The sequence below is a fragment of the Micromesistius poutassou genome (genome assembly GCF_964030765.1).
Source record: "Micromesistius poutassou genome assembly, chromosome: 1".
NCBI classification, from domain to species: Eukaryota; Metazoa; Chordata; class Actinopteri; order Gadiformes; family Gadidae; genus Micromesistius; species Micromesistius poutassou.
The window spans coordinates 5,879,338-5,902,137 of record NC_140271.1 but is presented as its reverse complement, the minus strand read 5'-3'; the positions used below and the strand labels follow the sequence as shown (position 1 = coordinate 5,902,137).

At 44.0% G+C, this 22,800-nt stretch overlaps 2 protein-coding genes across 2 annotated transcripts in view; both read right to left on the bottom strand.

The window, feature by feature from the left end:
- Positions 1-5,814: 5,814 nt before the first annotated feature.
- On the bottom strand, positions 5,815-20,655 carry LOC311382377 (adhesion G protein-coupled receptor E3-like; the record flags this gene model as incomplete). Its single annotated transcript, XM_084488513.1, has 19 exons — positions 5,815-5,862; positions 6,114-6,179; positions 6,445-6,604; positions 6,758-6,849; positions 7,187-7,253; positions 7,347-7,588; positions 8,057-8,260; positions 8,715-8,918; positions 9,853-10,028; positions 10,919-11,032; positions 11,188-11,379; positions 12,460-12,540; positions 12,772-12,855; positions 15,014-15,077; positions 15,257-15,436; positions 16,305-16,436; positions 16,753-16,943; positions 20,170-20,545; positions 20,638-20,655. 19 exons carry the CDS (start codon positions 20,653-20,655, stop codon positions 5,815-5,817), a joined length of 2,691 nt encoding a protein of 896 aa, XP_084344639.1.
- Positions 20,655-22,800, bottom strand: part of LOC311382361 (adhesion G protein-coupled receptor E3-like) — a gene marked incomplete at both ends in the record, with an annotated part of 145,202 nt that continues 143,056 nt past the window's right edge. The window contains one exon of the mRNA XM_084488512.1: positions 20,655-20,714. Within this exon, the coding sequence (XP_084344638.1) occupies positions 20,655-20,714 (60 nt within the window). The remainder of the gene's footprint in view (positions 20,715-22,800) is intronic.

Sequence of the window (22,800 nt, the reverse complement as noted above, 5' to 3'; positions counted from 1 at the left end):
GATGGAGGCTGGTGATGGAGGTTGGTGATGGAGGCTGGTGATGGAGGCTGGTGATGGAGGCTGGTGGTGGTGGAGGCTCCTGATGGAGACTGGTGATGGAGGTTGGTGATGGAGGTTGGTGATGGAGGCTGGTGGTGATGGAGGCTCCTGATGGAGGCTGGTGGTGGAGGCTGGTGGTGATGGAGGCTGGTGATGGAGGCTGGTGGTGATGGGGTTCAGTCGTTCTACTTGTCAGAACATGTCGAAGCTGTGATCAAACCCAATTTACACCCTCCCCCTCCTGTTCTGCTCATCTCCCATCAACACCCCCCCCCCCCACACACACACACACACATACTACACACACACAAACAAATAGTCGAGTTGAGTGATTATATTTCCAGAAATCTATGCTATTGCATAATCGCTTTCCATTATCTTTGCAAGCTGCATTGGTGACTGAACGCTTTATGTGTGTCAGACAACGGTCTGCGATGTGGCTGATTTAAAACATAAACCAGTGGATACGGACCTCGCTCCGCCTCAGCCTTCTCTCAGCCTCCTCTCCTCCTCCCAGCCTCCTCTCAGCCTCCTCTCCTCCTCCTCTCAGCCTCTCCTCCTCTCAGCCTCCTCTCAGCCTCCAGAGCCCAGTGTGTTCATGTGGGAGGCAGCAGCACACAGAAAACAGTTCACTTTGTGTTATGGACAATACGTTTAGTAGTGAAGGTCCCAATTGTACATATTCATGTCCTCTGAGAACTTTGTTTTCCGACATGAGGTATTAATTATGAATATTAATTCCATAGTTCCATTGTTTGTTCTGATTGAAGTACAGTAGGAGAACACCCTCATCGTTGTACGTACTATTGTACTGTAGAGTATACCTCTCTATCGTAGAGTATTACCTCTCCACGCCTCAGATCCCCCTTCTCTTTTGGTTTTCCGTTTCATTCTGACTGTGTGTCCGGTTCTCCGCCCGTTTGAAGGAGAGACCATAACTATAATATAAATACATAATAAGATTTCTAATTAAAATGCCTTGTGGGTCTCCACGGCACTCCGAGAGGTTAAGTCAAGAGGACCGGTGGAGTCCGGACTCTGGCCTCATGATCACCAACTCTGTTAAATCCCTTCTCCATGGAATCTTCAGTCTCTGTTAGGATGGATGGATAGATTAAAACGTTATTAAATGTATTTATTATTCATTCATGGGGCGACATTAGATCAGGAGGTAGAGCGGGTGGGCTGGTAACCACAAGGTTGCTGGTTGGATCCCCGGCTCCTCCTAGCTGAGTGTCGTGGTGTCCCTGAGCGAAACGCCTCACCCTAACTGCTCCTGACGCGCTGGCTGTCGCCTTGCATGGCTGACGCCGCCGTCGGTGTGTGAATGTGTGTATGAATGGGTGAATGTCAGGCAATATTGTAAAGACCATAAAGAACCATAAAGGTTCACGACTGCGTTGAAGCGTCTGCGTGGTCATTGCAGAACCATAATCAGCCCTTAAGCCAAACACTATAGCCTATAAATCCTTTAGCCTGTAGCTTCTATAGTTTAGCATATAGCCTATATATCCTTATGCCTGTAGCTTCTATAGTTTAGCATATAGCCTATATATCCTTTAGCCTGTAGCTTCTATAGTTTAGCATATAGCCTATATATCATTTAGCCTGTAGCTTCTATAGTTTAGCATATAGCCTATATATCCTTTAGCCTGTAGCTTCTATAGTTTGGTCATATAACATGTAAAACCTTTAGCCTTTAGCTTTAATGGTTTGGTATATAGCCTGTAACCCTTTCCATAGTTCGGCATATAGCCTAGGCGTCTGGTTGATGCAAAACATGTTTGCATACGCAAACCATAAGAAACTGGTTCTAGCGCACAACACTGTAGTTATTATTAACTACAGTGTTGAGCGTTAGAACCAGTTTTTGTATTCATACGGAAGAAACTAATGAATCAATCCTGAGGATAAATGCAGTGAGTTCTGCCACTAAGGTTCCACACGTGTGAAGACTGTTTATAAACTGCTCTCCTTATCCGAAGACACTGGGAATGCACTGGGAATGGACTGGGAGTGCACTGGGAATGGACTGGGAATGGACTGGTCACTCAAAAGCTCTAATAGAGCGACCGCGTGGACACACCGCCCTCCCTCGCTGACAGCACTCACAGCGGCAGTGATCAGAGGGACCCCCGCCCCCCATGGAGTCCACACAGGACTCAGGGCACACCTGTGTGTTCGGGGGGGGGGGGGTGAAATGTGCTGATGCCTGAGGGCCGGGCGGTGGAGAAATAACGGGACTGGAGCATTTGAGGTCCGCGTCTCAGAGTGCAGATGCTGCCACCCGATAGGCTAGCGGAATCAGATCACGTCTTGAGTGCTGCAGCCTCATTTCCATGGTAACAGAGTGTAGTCGTGAGGCAGGGAGGGAGAGCAGAGGGAGACTCTTTAACCCACGGTGCAGCCCTTCTGTGTTTATGTGGTCGGCTTTCTTATTCTCACCAGCAGTAAACTGCTTCTGAATGGAAGAGATATCATGAGCTGAGATGAGACATCATGAGATGAGAGATAATAAGACGAGGTAAGAAATACTGAGATGAAATCAGACATAATGAGATGAGATAATACATAACGAGGAAGAATAAGACATAATAACATAAGACATAATAAGGTGAGGAGAGACAAGACAAAATGAGATTCAAAGTAATTATTCATCTATGTTTACAAATCCGTCCACCTCTAACCCCAGAGTAGCTGTACAGTCCATAGACGGAAACCCTTTCACCACGTCAAAGACATACTTTCAAAAGAAAGGGGAGAGAGATCCTGGATTGTGGATGGGAAGGAGTCCATGACAAAGGCTTTTTAAGAATGCCCAGTGAGTGTGATCGGCGTTCATGTATTTCTTCTTTAGGAGTGTGCGGTTTACTGGTAGCATCTCGACCACCGTAGAGGGGAGCAGTCAGCGCATTGCCATGACCTCAGAGACATCAGCAGCCCCGACGCAGACACAGCAGGTCCCACTGGCCTGACCAGAGCAACGCAACACGGCCGTTACAACGCTCCGTCTCCGGGCACCTTCCCAAACCTCTCAGGCTGGACCCCTCCGGCTGGAGGAGGAGCAGAGGCCGTCCAGCCCGAGGCAGGGAGCCCCTCTGGACTGGGAATTGCCCAGGCCGCTGTGAGTCATGACAGGCTGATGTCAGGTTGATGTCAGGTTGATGTCAGGTTGATATCAGGCCGATGCGGACATGAAACACAAGTTTCTGCTTTATGGCCGCATGTCAAAACAAAGTTGAAGAATTGCTAAAACATTACATGACATTTCCTCAGACCCAAAGACGATTTGGCGGCTGATTAAGCTGCTTGACAAGCCATTCCAGTTGGAATAGCAGGTCCAATGGAGCCTGAGGAACACATGTGGAGCCGAGCTGAATCCCTGTAGACCACTGGAACCCGGCTCCCTGTTATCAACACACATGAGCACACACACACCTGTAGGAGTCATAGCCACGCCGTCCACACCTCCGTGTCCCGTGCTCTATCACACCAAAGCAGTAGTAAGAGATCAATGAAACAATAATCAATTAAAGGACATGAGCAAACATGAAGGTGATGATGTGGAGATCAATAATCCCTGCGATCTATCCGTCCCATAGTGTGTTCAAAATAAGGGTTACGGCCCCCTTATGGCTTAGGAAAATCAATCAAATTTAAAATGTTATTAATTTAGTTTCTTTCCAATCGCAATCATTGCCTCCAAAGAGTTCCCGTTTGACCAATCAATCATCCTCTTTCAATGTTACCTGCTCCCACGACACTCCTTAGGGGGATCCTAGTGGCTTATTAGGACCCTGCCGGCTAATAAACTGTGTGAGCGTGTGAGTCACCATCTTTGAGGCGTTCTGAGAACAAACAGAGAATGGACTCGGAGAAGGACCAGTGCGTTCATGTGCTGCGCCCTAGTGGGGAACTTCAGGTAATGCAAGCAGTCGCATTATTTATGGTTTATTATTTGAGGTTATCAGACAATTCATTGTTTGCTTTTGGGATCATCACCTGCTACCTCTGTTTTAGTACATAATGAGTCATTTTCAAACAGTAAAAGTAAGGGTAAGGGTAAGGGTGACTTCTGTAGAAACAATTGGTCACTGCAGTGTTATAAATTAGGTAAAAAGCGAGACAAGTGGGTTATTAAAAGACCATTAAGTGCTAAAACTCGTTTGACACATGTTCTCCAACACTGAAGGAAGAACAAGTTTTTCTCCATTAGACTGTAATGCCACCATCTGCCACATGGCTTAGGCCCTATGGTGGCCCAGCTTCTAAGGCCTACCTTCCTACCTCCTAAGGCCTACCTCCTAAGGCCTACCTCCTAAGGCCTACCCCCTAAGCCCTACCTTATGGTGGCCTTGGGTGCTCAACGCAGACAACTGAAGCTAACTCCTGCAAACAGACAAAACACAAGCAAATGAGGAGGACGTCTTCATCGGTTTGACACCCTAAGATGACACATGCAAACACACAGAATACAAGCAGATTAAGCAAAACACCTCATCAGTCTGACAACGCAGTCGTATCGTTTAGAGAGGCCGCACCAAGCTCAACAAACACGTCGCAGGAACGCCACATCACGAGGACACTGAAACGTCTGTTTATATGTCTGTGTATGTGATCTTACATCTGAGCTCCGCACCACTGAAAGACAACGACTTCAATAACGTCATGAGTCACAACATCACAGCAACAAGCGTCTCCAGACATGTGCATCATCTGAAAGTGTCCTCTGGAAACGTTCCCCATCTGCACTGGGACTGATGAGGTCTTTGTAACGTGCTGTGCTGCGCATGCGTCGTCAAACTGAAGATGTTTGCTTGTGTTTTGTCCATTTGGTTTGTGTTTGAGTTGTGCTCTCAGGGCCGACGTAGTCATGGCAATCCCCCTTATGTCCTACCCTCCTATGTCCTACCCTCCTGTGTCCTACCTTCTACCCTCCTATGTCCTACTCCCTATGTCCTACCCCCCTATGTCCTACCCTCCTATGTCCTACCCCCCTATGTCCTACCCTCCTATGTCCTACCCCGCTTTTCGCAAGTAGCAGCTTCAGCATTCACCTAAACTGAGAGTGTCTCTGGAGTGCTAATCCCCACACAGCGAGCACATTGTACAACTTAGAGAAGCGGCAAGCCTGGAGGCACGTTCAGCTAACACACAGCCTGCTAGCCTGCTATATGCTAATAGCAACCAAGTGCTTTCATAGCTGAAGTCACTGGTTGGTTGTGATAAAAGCCTTGTTAAAGTCTGTTTCATTGAATAATGCCGGAGGCAAATGCTCACATAGACGGTTGGTGTCTAACTCTGACACAGCTCAACAAAACAGGTTCAGATGTTCAACTCTTCGAATATACCCTTGGAAATGAAAGGGCTATACTAATGAAATAATTGATCAAATTGAATTCCCATACAGAGTTGACTGATTGACTGGACTACATGTTCCGTGTTAGCTGTTCCTCCACAACAGGCTGTGAAGGTGAACGATGCGTGTGGGATCTCCCTGAGTTGATGTAGATGGAACGTCTTGGGTGTGCTGTATGTCCATTATTCAAAACTCAACAGTCAAGTGATTTTGTTGTCATTACTTATTACTTATTCACGAAAATAAAACTGGTGTTGCAAGAAATGTAATCCATTTTTATGAGAAAAGAACCTACAAAAGAGACAAGTAACAGTTTTTTCATAGTGTTTTACATGTTTTATGGAAACTTGAATTCATAATTCTTTACATCCGTTGTTTTCCTCCTTTCACTCCTTTTCTCGCCATCACTTCTTGTCTTACTCCTCAGTGGCGTCCATGTTGTCTGAACCGGAATGAAAGTCTTTCTGAAGTGGGGAAAAAGGATGTTTGTTGTGATTATCACAATACAATAGTAATAATATCAAACGTAATAAAAAAAGGAATGTTCTGTTAACTTCATCATAACATTACGTACTACGTGTTGATGGATGAGCGTATTGCTCACGACACAAAATAGGTACAAAGTCAGGAATCATGATTTTGAAGGATATTTGGTGTATTTCCTTGAATGTTGTAATGTGTAAATATGCATTGAATTAAATGTCTATGCACTCACCGCTGTTGCAGCGTTTCCGGATTTCCCGAATGAGCAGGACAGCCATTTGATGTACTCTCCCCTCACCTTGGAGGAACAACAACATAACATGGATTAATACTCTTTAATATCATTAATAATCTGAACTGAATGACATATGGCATATTAAATATTGGAGACACTTTCTATTGGATAGTGGTAACATGTGTTGTATTTTCAATGTTTCACTCATAATATTATAACTCATCATATCACGATTATCAATATAGCAGTGTGATAAACATTGTGCTGTTCTTACTGTCCTGTATAAAGATGAACCATAACAAGTGTTTTGGACCTGATTTGGACCCACCTCCTTGTTGAGCAGACAGTGCACGATGAAGAGGAAGGTTCCCTGCTGGGAGTTGAGCAGAATGAAGAGCACCTGGAAGAAGAGGTTGGCCTGGTACAGACCCAGGACCCAAGTGCAGCCCAGGATGACCGACTGGGCCAGGATCTTGAACACGATCAACCTGCAGAGACGTTCAAGAGAGGCACAGCCAAGCGGATCAGGGACAGGGCGCCCCCTCTGGACCAACCACGTTACTCACCCTCATTGGCTGGAATAGTTCCAGTTAATGTAACAGAAAGACAGACGGACAGACAGAGAGAAGAGTCTGGTTGACCTGGTGTCCTTGGACTGCGACACGTCACTCTTCATGCTGGCCAGCGTGGGTCTCAGGCACACCAGGGTGGCACAGAACAGCACCACGTTCATCTTCAACGACACAAAGTATCATTTTAGAGGATCTAAACCCACATCCTACAGCATTACCCCTAGATGACCTTGGAATGGGCACAGAGAAGCAGAGGACCTCTCATGCTGGCACACTGCCCCACCAAACACCAGCTTCAGAAGGTTGGCGAACATCTATTAAACATGTTGACCAAACCTTCACCCAACAACTACCAAGGAAAATAAAGTAAAAACATGCTTTGCTGGGTACTGCCGCACAGAATACCAAGTCACTTGTTGCTCATGCTATGTGTCGGTTTCTGTCCCATCTCACAGTGTAACGAAAAATACAAATACAATTAAAAGCCAATGTACTCACACCAAGGAGAGCGACCACAGGCCCAGTCAGAGCCCAGTTGAAGTTGCGTTCTGTGGATAGCCAGCACCTACAGTTATAAGAACAAAGTGTGTGTATGTCATATACGTACCTATAGGTACACATGGTCATATGTGTGTGGGTCACTGGCAGTGCTACTCACACCTGTGAGTCTGTGGCGCCATATCCATCAGAAAACACTGCGGCAGACACGCCCAGAATCACAAACGGTGCTCCATAGCCAATCAGGTACAGCACTGGTGTGGGGAGGCCGTCCCTCTGGATGACCTGGACCTTGGAAAGTCTCCAGACCAGCAGGAAGAGCTGCAGGGCCTCCAGGAGCATCCAGGAGAAACTGGCCAGAATCAGGAAGTGGAGCACGCCGGCCATGACTTTACAAGCCACCTACAGAGACGACCAGGTTCAAGGTATTTATCCGACCATCCTCTATGCTCTTCATCCTCCCTACATCCTCATGTGGCCTACCGTCCTATGACCTCATATCATAGGGCCTACCTTCCTATTTCATTTCCTTATTTGGCCTAACCTTCTCCGGCCTTCTCAGTTGCAAGTTACAAAGTATAGATTTCAATGTCAGTACAAAAAGAGGTAGACCAAGTCTTGACTCTGGCTTGCGTTTGTGTCTATGAAACATTTGGTCAGGCCCCTTATAAATTATAACGCTAATGAGGCAAAACCTCAAAAGATAAGAATGCCCTCCCTCTCATTCAACACTAAGAATGCCCTCCCTCTCATTCAACACTAAAAATGCCCTCCCTCTCATTCAACACTAAGAATGTCCTCCCGGTATCATGAGGCGAGCATATATCCTCACAGGCGGTGGATCTGTTCCCCTACTGTGTGAACAAACACCTTATCGTCGACGTATCGGTCCATCCAGAGCATCAGGAAGTGGGATGAGGCGAGGCTGATGCAGAGGTGCAGACGGGCCGTGTTGTTGATCTTGGCGTTCCAGCTGCACAGGAGGAAGGTCACGATGGCCAGTGCGAAGAAGAACAGGCCGATGCTCACGCACACTCTGTTCAGCCACTCCAGGAAGGTGTTCTCTGGAGGAGGCTGGTGAGGAACAAGAAAATCATGAATGCTTTGCAGATAAAACCGGCACCGGTTGGTATTTTGTACAATAACAACACAAGCAATGTTGTCTGCGGAAATTTGGTCTTGAGGTCTACGTTGATGGCTTTCTATTCAGCAGTTAGTGATCTTACCGGAGAGCAATGCTCACCACAGGTGCTGCTTGATCGCAGTGCTGCCTTCGACAAAATTCACCGTACCATTCTTCTTCGATTGTCCTGAACACGTGTTGTCATGAAAGGTTTGGCTTTTCTTCAGTTTTCATAATTTGTTATGACAACTGGGCCTGATCTAAACACTCTTTCACGTACAAATAAGCAGTTAGCAGGTGCATGCATGAGCATAAGCAGCCACTCATGCATGCATCACAAACACACACACTCACACGACACATTGAGCGGTCAACCCGCCTCAGGGTGGGCTGCTTGGTACGTACGTCTCCGATCTGCAGGATGAGAGCGAAGGTGGAGAGGTGGGAACAGCTGCAAATGGTGTAGTTCTCATCGGAGTACGCCACCCAACAGCCCTTTACCGACCAGTGGCTGGCCTCTGCCTCCTCGCCCGTCGAGGCATCCACCTTTGCGGCCGTCTGGTCTTTCCCCTCCCAGTACACACAGGTCACCAGGCCAGCCTCCGCTTTCTGAGGAGGAAAAAACAATGACAAAACAGTTAATATAAATGACAGGTTAACCAGGAACTGTTCAAAAACAAATAATTTATTTTTATACAGTGAAATTATTTTTCACTGTATAAAATAAAGGAACAAAACAAAGGAAGGATGGCTTTTGGGCAGAAAAAGAATAACCAAAATAACCTCTGTCTGTTAATCAAAACCCACAGTCTCTGTTTAAACAAAATACACTCGTAAAGTGTCTACATCTTTAGGAGAAATACAAATGAGCAAAAACAAAATGGCAAACTCCCTTAGGGAGAAGCAGAAAAATGCAAATCTCAAGACTGCAACAAGTCTCACACCTAGGGGCACAACCAGGAGTCTCAGCAGTCATTTGCTAGCCTGGAAATCCAGACCCACATCTAGAAAGCTGTAGGGTCTGGCAACGATTAATGAAAATGGCCCAACTCGAGGGGCGGCACCAAGCATTTGAAAATATCACTGCATGCAATTGGATAACCCTACGACCAATCAATAGACTCTTGCAGTATCCGTACGGTAAAACAGCAACGCTTTTGGCCCACCTATATCAGATACACCGATGTGATCGGTTAATGTTCGGATCCAGGGGAATCGGGAAATGAGTATATTGCTCGTTCCCAGAGTGACTCGCTGAGCAAATTCAAATTGTGCTCTCTTGAGAACTCTGGATTTCCAGGGTAGTCATTTGCAGTAACACAGTGAAGAACACATGAGAGAATCGCTTTAAGGATGACGGACAGAGGATGGGTGGAGGTATGGATGGATGGGTGGAGGTATGGATGAATGGGTGGAGGTACGGATGTATGGGTGGAGGTACAGATGGATGGGTGGAGGTATAGATGGATGGGTGGAGGTATGGATGGATGGGTGGAGGTATGGATGGATGGGTGGAGGTATGGATGGATGTCTGACAGTTCACCTTCTTGTGCTGGATGGTGAAGTTGACAGGTTGGGAGAAGTTGGAGTGCTTGGTTTTGGGTAGGAAGGCGGTGATGATGTCAGAGTTCATCTCAGTCTGGTTCTCGGTCTTGAAGAAGCGGTGACTGAGAATCCCCTCCATGCCGCTGAGGGTGAGGACTGCAGCCGCTGCCGATCCTGCAACAAAGGTTTTTTCTCCATTATGATGACCAAGAGAGTTGACCCTTTTCACTGAGGCATCGTCAAAAGGAAAATTGTGATTTTTTTCTTGAATACAAAGCAAATACAGTTTGTTTCTTGGTTCAGTTTTATTTCATTATGAAGTTGTTAAGATTGAATCTGTAAATGTTTTTGTCATACTTTAAGGCGGCCATTGAATTCCCTCCATGAGTGCGCCAAACATTGCAGCTTTGAAAATATCCTGGTTTCCAAAATCTCTAGAAAAATCTACTGCTTCACAACGGTCGTGTGTAAACCCTTGGGTGACTTCACAGAAGCTACATCCATAGTGTTGAAAGTCTATGGTTTTACCTCCCTATATTTGAACACATGCCACAAGATCATTAATGAGAACAAAGCCAACAGTTTCATTATGTTCCAAAAAACATCCAGAACATTTGGCTAAGCCCAAAGGGGGAAAAGTGGGAAAAGTTTGATTTAGATCTGAATCTCCATTAATGGTTCAGAGGAGGATTTGTCTACTTTCAATTTAATTTTTCCACATCAGGACATCGGCAGTTTTTATTTTTAAATGTCATGGGCACAATGGAAAATGAAACTAGAATGAGACTAAAGCAACCACAGTATCCATAATTACGAAGACAGAGTATTGATTCAACTGATTTGATATTCACACAAATCGTACATTCATGAGTGTTCAAATCAAAGAACAATATTTGGAAACCATGCCAACTTAATGCAATAACTTTTGTTCTAAATTTAATTTCCCCACTAGAATGCATTTTGATTTGGTCCTCAAATATACTAGAACAACAACCCAAGATGGTAGCCAGGTAAATAAGGTTTATGGGTCACATTCAGTTCTTCCACCCATTCAGTTCTTTCACCATTGTTGTCCTGAGCCAGAGCCTCGAGGTTGACCTCCATGCTGATTCCTTTGACCGAAAGGACATTACTCTCTCCATTACTGCTTCCAAGACTGAAGGTCTGTATACTCAAATCTAGAGGGAAAGTTACAGAGAAAGTTGTCAAACCATCAAGTTGATTGTGATCCAGCAAGCCTTACCATAGTTCCTAGATCCTCGTTCCTACAACCTGGTTCCTACAACCTAGGGACTAGGTACTAGTTTTAATGCCTTGGTGGCACGTTTCCTACCTACTACTGCAGTCTGGAGCGTCTTGTTGGTTGCATTCTGGTTGGGTTCTACCAGGGAAGAAACCAGACCCTCAGAGATGTCCAGGATCACACTGCCTGTGTCTGCGTCACCATCACTGGTCACCGCCGTGGGCGACTCAGAGTTAGCACCTGACACTTCCTGGGGCAGAAGGAAAGCGTTGCTATAGTTGGCTGACAATATGAATGCCCTTGAATATTTATTCAAGGGCATTAATGGATTAAAGATTTGCATGACATGAATGCTTTATGTACCATTGATGCAGAAAAGCTGTTTGTCACTGTCTGAAAAAAAAGACAACAAACTGCCAACTGTCATTAGCCTGTTTATTTTGTGTAACCCAGTTTCATGTTTCAAACCTCAATAAGGTTATCTGTTTGATAACTAAGTAGTCTCTGAAGACAGATGAGTAGCTTGCATACTTTTTTTTACACCTCTACAGCCAACAAGTCGGACAAATTCTAAGTAAATTTCCTAGACACAGTGTTATGAAATCATAACCGAGGCATGTGATTTGAATGCAAAGATTAACTCTGCATCGTGATTGGTTGAAATACCTGGGATCCCGTTCTGGGTTTCTGAATCCCGTCACCCAAAACGTCCCTAAAGAACAGACATGTAGGCTGGAGCGTATGAAGAAAAAGACGCCACTGGTCTGTCTTGAGAGACTGTGAACTAACTAACTGTGGATCCATACACTGACCCCTTCTGGCAGAATGACGTCTGCATTATCCTTCAGCTGTTGGTTGACATTTCCAAGAAAAGTTCTTTCTTTTGTTTGTCCCTGAAACAGCAATATAAATCCACTATCAAATATTTTCCATCAAATTTTTAGGAATGGCTTGTTTTCAAACTTTGTACAGATGCTTTTACCAGACTATTTATTTTAGATTTGTTTAAAAGATTTAAAAAACTGTACTTGCCTCTGGAGGTGTAATCGCATCAAGAAGTTCCGGAATACCTATAAGGTTATTGTTTAAGACAATAATATATGAATCATTTCAATAAATAATCATAATATTGAACATTCTTACATCATCTTAGCCCGTGAAGATCCTAATACAGATGGAACAGGGTTTTTATTTTATTTTGTAGCTGTTGAAATCAGCTAAATGTGGTTGGTCTACATCATAAGGCGTTGGTAGCATCTTGAATTTCGATGTTTTCGAGCTTCTCTTTAGGTTGGTTTCATTCCTTTAGAAGTGCATTCCATGGCACTACACTATTAACTTTTAATATGTGCTTATGCTCACTTTGGCAGAACGTAACATCCAGTTCCCAGATGACCCCAGTGGTGGGGAAGTAGCCGTCAGGACAGGAGCAGTAGAAGGTCCCTGGTACGTTGGTACACACGGATTTAGTTCCACAAAGATCCACCGTCTCACTGCATTCATCGATGTCTGTGGAGAAGAGGAGGTTGGTCGACCCTGAGCTGCTTTTGAATCAGGGCAGTACAAGCACAACATTGTTGGACACATGAAGCCCTAACTCCAACCACACACCATTGCATGGATTATCAGAGCTGGCGATCATATCTGAAAGGTCGACACGGTAACCGTGGTTACAGGTGCAGAAATGGGCCCCGATTGTGTTGTTGCAGATGGCCTCAGGGCCGCAGATGGTGACGTCTTCCACACACTCATCAACATCTGTCCAGAGACATAAAACATATTTTACATAAATTATTTGACCACAACCATCCTTTACTTTTTCACATTTGGTGATTTGGAAAATGTATCCATCATTTGCTGGTTTGGGTACACCCAAGTTCAAAGTTCCATCACCAACATTTACAGTTTCTTAAATATTTACCCAAAATCTTTAAAGGGGCAGTACGGATGATTTAGTGCCATCTAGAGGTGAGGTTGCAGATTCTACCCTCTCACCCCTCCCTTTTCAACGGCGGAAGTGGAGCTGTGTTTTACATTTTACTTCCAAGCTGATGTCATTGTACAGGATAGCATAGTGTCAAGCAATGAGGTTCCTTAATAGATTTATAAATTGTATTTATTTATATAGTTTGTTTAACTATAGGTCATATCTAACATCTAACTATATCTAACTTTGGACAGCCGTTTGTCTGTTCCATTTCTGCTGGATGCCAATTGGACACTCTGCAGCCTTAACTCTAATAATATTCCAGAACTGAGCGATCTTGATCGGATCAATGAGCATGATGTATAAGTACTCCAACCTTTGGCTCCATTGGCTCCTGCTGGCATGCTAGCTGCCCTGCCTCTGCTATGTGTCTATGGTTGCTGTAGCTGTTTCCCTGACTACCAGAGTGCCTCAGCAGCCTCTATCCAATACACCGCTTGTGTGTTTAGCTCCAGGCCACAGCTTTTTTGCCTGTACCTTGTGTTTTCAAATGTTCTATCTCTTTGTTTTTCTTAGTGTCTTGGATTTACATTAAGCAAATCTGTGAGATTAGCTCTGTGTCTCTGAGTTGCATGTCTAAGTTGAATCTTCTTACTGTATTTTTTTAACAGTGGACTTGTTGTTATTGCTTTTTCTGTTATTTGACTATGTTACAGTAGGGATTGGTGTCTCAATGTGGAGAAAATAAAGGTGGTTGAATGTTTCATCATCAACTTGAAAACACTTTATGTGCCACAACAACTTTAAGCACTTGCTAAACCATTTCGATTTAGTCAAAACTGATTGTGCTAGTGGCTCTCAAATGCATGTGAAATGTGTGAGAGTAAAATCTGTAAAAGTATTAAATTAGCAATGTGTATTTGTGTATGTATGTGTGGAGAAAACCACTCAATTTCTAGGCTGTTATAAGGCCTACTGGCTTGAGCAGTGATGAAGACTCACTTATTTTTTAAGGATACTTACTTGGCTGCAAAATATTTGATTTGATTTAAGAACATGATCATGGAAAGATACAGGCAGTGATTTACAAAGCATACATTCAGTGAGACAATGGGTACATGATTCTTATATGGAAACGTTCACGTGGTGGACAGAAACAACAAAGGAAACAAAGGGGAGGGGAGGGACCATCGAGGAGAGGTTAGGATTGGTCACGGCTGAAGTCAGCCATGGCGGGAGAGAACAAGTTAATTTGCAATCCACTAGGGGTGAAGTGGACATGTCTGCAAGGCTGCAAGACAGCCAAAGGAATCCACAGAGAAGTCAGTCAATTGGCCCCAGTTCAGACCTCGTGGCTACAGTGCAAATCCAAACTATTTCAACACCTTTCAGTGAGAGAGAGGAAGGGAGGCATCTCTAGGTCCAAGGGGAAACTATTCTAATTCATTCTAAATGTACAACTAATTATACAAACAAGGTTAATATAATGTGTATATCATTTTATATTATAGTTACGATTAAGATTTATACGAAAAGTTGTAAACTCATGATTGCTTGGCTTAGAAATCGAGAGACCTGAAGACATTCAGGTCTCTCGATTTCTAAGCCAAGCAATCATAAGTTTACGACCTTTCGTCGGTCAGACCCCATGTAATTCCTGGCAAATTGAGATGAAACTAAGAAAAGGGAACATGTTTTTATTAAATCACATCATGACTTTATTTTGAATATACTTTATATTTGGTTGCTAACTGTGGTATAATAATAAATCTCAAGAGATGCTTGCTCTGCACCAGCACCTGGTTCCTCGCCCCCTCAGCGTTCTGCTGACGACGGTAAAGCTCACCTCCTCACGTCTCATTGGCTCATGGTGTTCGGGCGCTAAAGTGAAATTGACATTGACTTGTTGGGGAGCGACTCCACGTCTCTCAGTCTCCCGTTCCCCTGAACATAGGCGCTGGTCATTCAGCAGATGGCGTGACTAGATACCTTCACAGGTGTTGTCCTCATCAGGGGCCGTGGACGGGTCGGTGGCTTCGTATCCCGGCTCACACTGGCAGATATGTTTTCCAGGAACATTGGTGCAGTTGGAACGAGGGCCGCAGACGGTGGAATTGAAACACTCGTCAATATCTAATCAAGGGGGCAATTAGTGGAAAGAAGAAACACATCTTAACAGAACTCAACTCCAACCAAAATCAGTCACAGATACCATGATGGCCGTGTGTATACCACAGGGATATTGTCCCACTGGGGGTTGGAGCTGGTGTTGGAGTGCTTTCTACAGACCGTGGCATGGTGGAGCTGCAGCAGGCCCAAGCTGATACCCCACATGGCAATCACATTCAACATCTCCTGGGATGTTCTTACAATCTCCCTCACCGCAGGGGGATTGGAGACATTCGTCAATGTCTGCGAAGAGAGACAAGGAGACATTTTAGGGAGTGAACATCATAAAAGCAGAGGACAGACCAAGTTGAGGTGGAGAGGAAAAGCCGTGACTTGTCTCTGTTGGATTCGTGAGAAGAAACATCTGTTGGTTTAAGGCAGCTGGATGTTGGATTTTATTTTAATTATTTGATATATATCTAATAAATATGATAAAGAGTGTGTGTGTGTGTGTGTGTGTGTGTGTGTGTGTGTGTGTGTGTGTGTGTGTGTGTGTGTGTGTGTGTGTTTGCAGGTGTGTGCATGTGTGTGTGCGTGCATGATTGTTCACGCTGCACGCCAGCATTGTGTACCGGTATAAGTGCTTTATCGACTCACATCAGAGGCATGAAGGTTAATATCATCATAAGTAAGTAATATCTAAACACCAAATGTTGGGAAATCTTTTTAGGAGGGATACCTTCACAGGAGTGAGTCGTTCCTAGTTTCTCTGCGGGATTAGTGTCGTTGAATCCTGGCAGACAGGTACAGTTGTACGTTCCATTGACGTTGGTGCATATGGAGTGCGGGCCGCAGATATCAGAAGTTTTCACACACTCATCGATGTCTGCAGACATTCAACAGGCATTGTTTGCACAACTACACACTGAATAAGAATCAACATCATCTTCTTCATCATCTTCATCATTATTATTAACAATAATTAAGAAAATATTGTTGTTGTCGTTGTTTTTATTAGTATTATTAAGTGCAGATCTCATCCTGCAATGAACAAGTAAACTAAGATAAGATAAGCTAAACAAGCTCAATTAAAACAAGCTAAATCAAGCTAAGCCAAAACACCAGAAATATGTTATCGGAACCAAAGTGAAGAGAGACCAATGGAGCTCACCAACACAGCCATAGGAGCCATTAACAGGAAGGTGCTTTGGGGGGATTTCATACCCAGACACACAAACGCAGCCTCCCTCAGAGGTACATTCAGCAAGGGGACCGCAGGATTTTGGACCACACTTAGAATGATCTGAATGAGAGTACACACACCAACACAAACACACACATACAAACACTCACTTATCATCACTTATCGTCGTCTTATCAACATGAGTTCGGACCTATTGTGTATAGTAAAGGGGTGAAATATAAAATAAAATAATATTCTCACAGGTAGCGAAACCGATATTGCCTGGACCAGCTTCAAGCGGTTTGAAGACATAGAAGCCGCCCGGACAGAACACAAAGTCAAACGATATTCCGTGTGTACCGCAACCAGTATTGGCTGCCCGGGTAGTTCCCCTTGTTGGTGTCAGGGATTCAATGTTTGGATAGGTCACCACTACCTGCCACGGGTACATGAAGCCACCTGTATTACTGTGACAAGTAGTAATCGCTGTATCTCCACCAATCCCTGTGAATCTCCACCACTTGTTGTGTAGCAGGATGTCATTTTTGGGGAAGCCGGGCCAGTCAGTTCTTGTAAAGGCGCTGTTGCGCCATGGATCCGTCAGGTTGGTGTAGCCGTTGCAGGATCCTGGAGGTATGGATGTGATGGCGTCAACAACATGGATCACATTCATGATAGTCACATTCAAATGAATGAGTGAAACAGCCTTACCATTGAGGTATTTACCATGTGAGAGGATGACAAGAAAACCTGAGCAGAAAATAAAACAGATATGGACGTAGCATGTAACCAATCAGTGAATTATTAATATCATAGTAGTAACTATAGTAGGCCAGGTATATAGGCCAAATAGTTATTAGGCCTACATCTTGCAATACAATTATTTTTATTTTTAATTCCTTAGAGTGTAGTTGAAAGGTGCAGTATGAGAAAGACTTACTGAGATGTAACAGCAGGGACCACATCCTGGCGGTGCTCCTCCTCTGAATGCCCACCAACCCTTCCTCAACAAGACACACGTTTTAGGAATTTGCACAATAACCAAGTTTTATAGGAGGGTTACAGCCAAATGCAAAGAACAATGCAAATGAACCAAAAGCATCTTAGCATTACCATGCATGAGGTTTACATAAAAGAGTACCTGTAGTAGGCATCCTCAGCAGGTTTCCTAACTCAAATACCTTTTCGTAAAGTTGTGTATCCAAAACCAAATTCAAAGTTAGTTGCCTTTGATAAAACTGTTTGCTAAATAGTGAAACTTCAATGTCTAAATGTCAGATTTTTTGATTAATGTCTTTTTTTAATAATGGACCAAGCTTTACAAAAATAAGAAAAAGCTGTATGGTAATAACTTTAAAATATAAAAAGTAGTGGGAGCAGATATTGTATATCAATCTCCATATGGTTGAATATTAATCATTTAGTAAGTGGAAGGATGGTTTGGGCAACGTTCTCATCTCTGTATTTTGACAAGTTATAATTGTTTGTGTTAATTGTGTTACAGTTAACAATAATTAACATTATTATGAATTACTTCATCAATTAAATTCATTATTATTATTAACTTTTTTATTATTAACTAGCTATGGAGAAATTAAAGTGTGAATGGAACAGAAACTAATGTAACAAATATATGTGTGGATATAATTAGAACCCCATTCTACCACAGCAAGTATTATTTTAAACAAAAAATGAAATAACATTTTGAAGAAAATATCAACAATGCAACCATTTTTTGTATTTATCAATATATTATGAGCCCAATCACAATAAGACAGTGCTTAGCTTGAACAAACAAGGCAGACTCCAGTAATAACAGTATAGGCAATACCTGTACCATGATAACCATACATTTCTGTCAAATAGTATTAACTTGGGGACTTGGGAACCACAAGGACGTGAGAAAAACAACGAAGCAACAAGGGAAGAAAGCAAGTGAACTGTGTGTATGGGGAGACGGATAGGGAAATGAAGTGTAGGTGGCAGATAGACAAGGACACACAGGGACAACTCTGAGGACATCTGGTGGACAAGCGGAGAACGAACACTCATCAACATAAATACAGAGTCCGACCACGGCAGCCATTGGTATGTCTTCAGGCTCTTGGGGCTGCAGTTCGCCGAACACAACAACACAAACAATAGGCGCCACCAATTACACATTCTGGACCGCGTTCTGTCATTGTGTGGGAAAAAATCTTCAGGTCATCAAATATTTTACTGTGAATGATCGCTATGGTGTGTGTGATAAATTATGATACATTTAATGTGCAAAAGTTAAAGGATGAATACATTTTCTCATTGAACGTTCTATATTTCAAATTTTGTGTTTTTTGGAAATAATTGCTAAGTGAAGGCTATTTGCCAAAGGTGAATGTTTACGACAAACGAAGAACACAAGTTAAATCTTCTCAGCGGCCATTATCACAATCAGCAGAGCCTTTATCTGATGATCTGCTTAATGACATCATTGGTGATGTCAGGAGCCTTGCTGGAGATTATACTGAACTACGAGAAGTCTCAGCTCCAGACCAGGACAAGCATCAGAGTGGATGGGTGTGGAGAGATGTCTCTGTTCATTGAATCCAGAGCCTCAAGTCGACTACACAGAGGCATTCTAGAAGGACAAGATTGTCCGGAAGCAGGCTCTCTGTTTGACTGAAGTACCACACAGTCGGGTTCTGGCGCTTCTATCAAGCTGTTCTGAAAGTCAAGAGGCAGCGATCGTAAAGCGTAGTTTAGAACGAGAAGCATAGAAGGTGAAGCGAAGAATACAGAGAGAGGAAGAGGAGGGTCAAATTAAAACTAATATCTAAGAAGAGCATGCAGCTCTACGTAAGACTGGAGGATAAATGGAGAAAGATGCAGTGAAAGTTCTCAATGCAGCACGAGGGAGAATACAGGTGTACGGTCAAGTGAAGGCCATGGAAGAGGAGCAGAGATACATACTAGAACATCAGCAGATAACCAAGTGCCTGCTCCTGTATGTATTGAATAAGGACACAAAGGCCACCCGGTACATGAAGGCAGATTTATTTTTGACCTCCTTGCAGTAGAGTAGTAGAAAACAGTGATAAATACACAGGTCTCTAAATAATGTGCTCTACTGCGCATTCTCTGAGTCCAGAAGCAGAATGAGCGTGAACGAGGAGTGCGTTAGGGCGCACTCACACTAGGCAAAGTGTCCCTGTACCGTACTCCAGTACGATTGCTCCCCCCCCCACTGTGCCGCTGGCCTGTGCTCACACTAGGCAATCTCAATCTCAAAAAGTTTGGTTGCCTCTTGTACATACGGTTGCATATCCGTGCGCGTGTCGGCTCATTAGTGTCTGTAGCGTGGCCTGAGCACACCTCTCTGAAGTGAACTGAGGCCACGGAGTTGAACTGTACTGGAGTACGGACGGCGTGCTCACACTAACGATCTGCCAAACGATCTAGACTTTAGGGGGCAGATGTACTCGGGCCCGGTACAGAGGGCCTAGTGTGAGTGCGACCTTACAGACAAAGGAGGAGTCCTTTTCGATCATTTCTTCCTAACACTAAATATCAACTTTGAAATGTGTCAATGTGTGTTTCAACAATGTTCTTTAGTTCATTAAATAAAGCGGGCCTTGGGAGGAAATAAGAACCAAAACCAGGAAGAAACAAGACCAAGTCAATGGCTGGCACGGCCACTGACCTCACTCAAAAAAAGAGACCTCTGCATAGCGACTAGTGCAGGTCAAAAAGAATAAGCTCAGGATCTAGTCTAACAACATCCCACTGCTACAGAGAGAAACAGTCCAGGCGTGTGCGTCTGTGCAACCTCTGCCCATAGAAGAGTCAATGAGTGCGTGGTAACTGGTTAGTGCACTCTGTTGAGCTCCCATGTAAAGACCCAGGCTGGTGGTGGCAGGCCTGCACAGCGTTCTTCCACTGGGGTTCCTCATGATGACACCAGTCCATGGAGCCAGCTGGGGTTCTGTGCTGCAGCCGACCGGCTCCTGAAGCTCATGCAGGTGAAGAGCTTTGGTCCCTGCCGCGGTCTGCTCCGTCTCCAACGCTTCATGGTGATCTCCCCTTGAGGGGGTCCACAGAGGGGGCGGGGCATGGAGGAGGTCCTCCAAGGGGAGCTCCTCTGAGACCTTCATCTGGTGGGGGAACTCACAGCGGTGGTTCTGCTGACTGGACCACACGTTGCCTTCCTGTTTTCTGACCTCTCTAAGGCTGTTCCTCCAGGACCAGCTAAGCTACAAGTCACCCTTATTTTCTTAGTGTTTTATATGCATCATGGATACTTTCTTTTTCTAAGTCATTATATTTTACATTTGACATATTTTACACTCCTCTTCTCCGCCATCACTTCTTTTCTCGCTCCTCAGTGGCGCCCGTGGCGTCTGCACCGGACGGAAAGTCTTTCTGAAATGGAAACAGGATGTTTGTTGTTGTCACAGCAAAATACAATACAATCGTAATACAATAACATTTTTAACTTGTTAGGGACCGAGCCAGAACTGGCAAGGTCCCTATTGTTTTTGGTCTGATTATTAGGGACCGAGCCAAACTTGGCAAGGACCCTATTGAAACCCTCGTGATTATTATTATTATTATTAGGGACCGAGCCAAACTTGGCAAGGACCCTATTGAAATCCTCGTGTTTCTTCTTCTTATTATTATTTTTCTCCGTCTTCGACTGCATTTTTCCCCCCCTGCACATATTCGAAAACTCATTTTTATTGGGCACATTTTGTGGGACTGGTGAAAAATTTGATATTCTAGCCCTCAAATTCACATTTGCCCCTAGGTGGCGCTATACCAACTATGCCAAAATTTCAACGTTTGCACAAGCATAACTCGTCACCGGTTGGACCTAAACTCATGAAACTTTGCACACATATGCAAATCCTCATAATGAAGAAATTTGCAGATACTAACTTAGCACTTCCGGTAGCCAGATTTCCCGCCATTTTGAATTTAGTTAAAAACAGTAAATTCCCCAATGATCCCAGGTTTTTCGACTTTGACAAAAATCCTTTGGCACATATCATCTATGGCCCATTATCGTCAATCTGACATAAGGATTAGTCTGTAGGATAAATTTCAAAGTACCCATGAGCCATTGAGTTCAAAAAGGGGTGTGTTTTTCACCCCAAAAATAGTAAATTGCACGTATCTACATTAATTGGACTCCTATGGTGTTGGACCTCTCTACTAAAGTTGTTCATAATCAAATTCTGAACAAGAATAAGTCAACAATTTTTCAAATGGGGCGTGGCATCGAAGTGGGCGTGGCCCGTTACTAAAATAGCCACAGTTCATAGACGCAATGTTTGATTTGAGCGGGACCAACTCAATGGCCGTTAGGTACCAAAGTTCTAACTGCTCACCAAAAATTAAGTCGATTGAAAAAACAACATGGCCACCAGAGGAGGGTCGATCACTCTGCGGACACCGTAATAGTTATGAATATGAAATTCACAGGACACGTGTAAACTGGTGCCTCTAGCTCACATACCAAAATTCGTGTTTCTCATATGTGTAGCGCCCCCTACAGGAACTTTAAAAACCAGCCCCTGCGCCACGTTTCACCAATATGTATGAAACTTGGTAGGCACGTATAAGGTCCCATGACCTACAGAAAAGCCTCTTGGACCCATGCTCCAAACCCCACCGGAAGTCGGAAATTTTAATTTTTTCATTTTCACTCTCGGCGGCCATTTTGAATTTTTTTTCACTTTTTTGCCATGTATTTGAATGAACTCCTCCTAGGGAATTTATCGGATCTGCTTAAAAATTGGTCAGTACAGTCATGAAGTGGTGCTAAACCAAAATCGTGCTATTTGTGACTGTACGTTGAAGGGCGTGTCCGTGGCATGCCGTCAAAGTTGGCCATTTTTGAATTCCGTCGCCTTGTATTTGAACTAACTCCTCCTGGGGAATTTATCGGATCTGCTTCAAATTTGGTCAGTACAGTCATGAAGTGGTGCTGAACCAAAATCGTGCTATTTGGGACTGTACGTTGAAGGGCGTGTCCGTGGCGTGATGTCAAAGTTGGCCATTTTGAATGGAATTTCACTTTTTCGCATTGTATTTGAACGAACTCCTCCTAGGGAATTTATCGGATCTGCTTCACAATTGGTCAGTACAGTCATGAAGTGGTGCTGAACCAAAATCGTGCTATTTGTGACTGTGCGTTGAAGGGCGTGTCCGTGGCGTGCCGTCAAAGTTGGCCATTTTTGAAATCCGTCGCCTTGTATTAAACTTACTCCTCCTAGGGAATTTGTATTTGAACTAACTCCTCCTAGGGAATTTATCGGATCTGCTTCAAAATTGGTCAGTACAGTCATGAAGTGGTGCTGAAACAAAATCGTGCTATTTGTGACTGTACATTGAAGGGCATGGCCGTGGCGTGCTGTCAAAGTTGGCATTTTTGAATGGAATACTTTCACTTTTTCGCCTTGTATTTCAACTAACTCCTCCTAGGGAATTTATCGGATCATTGATG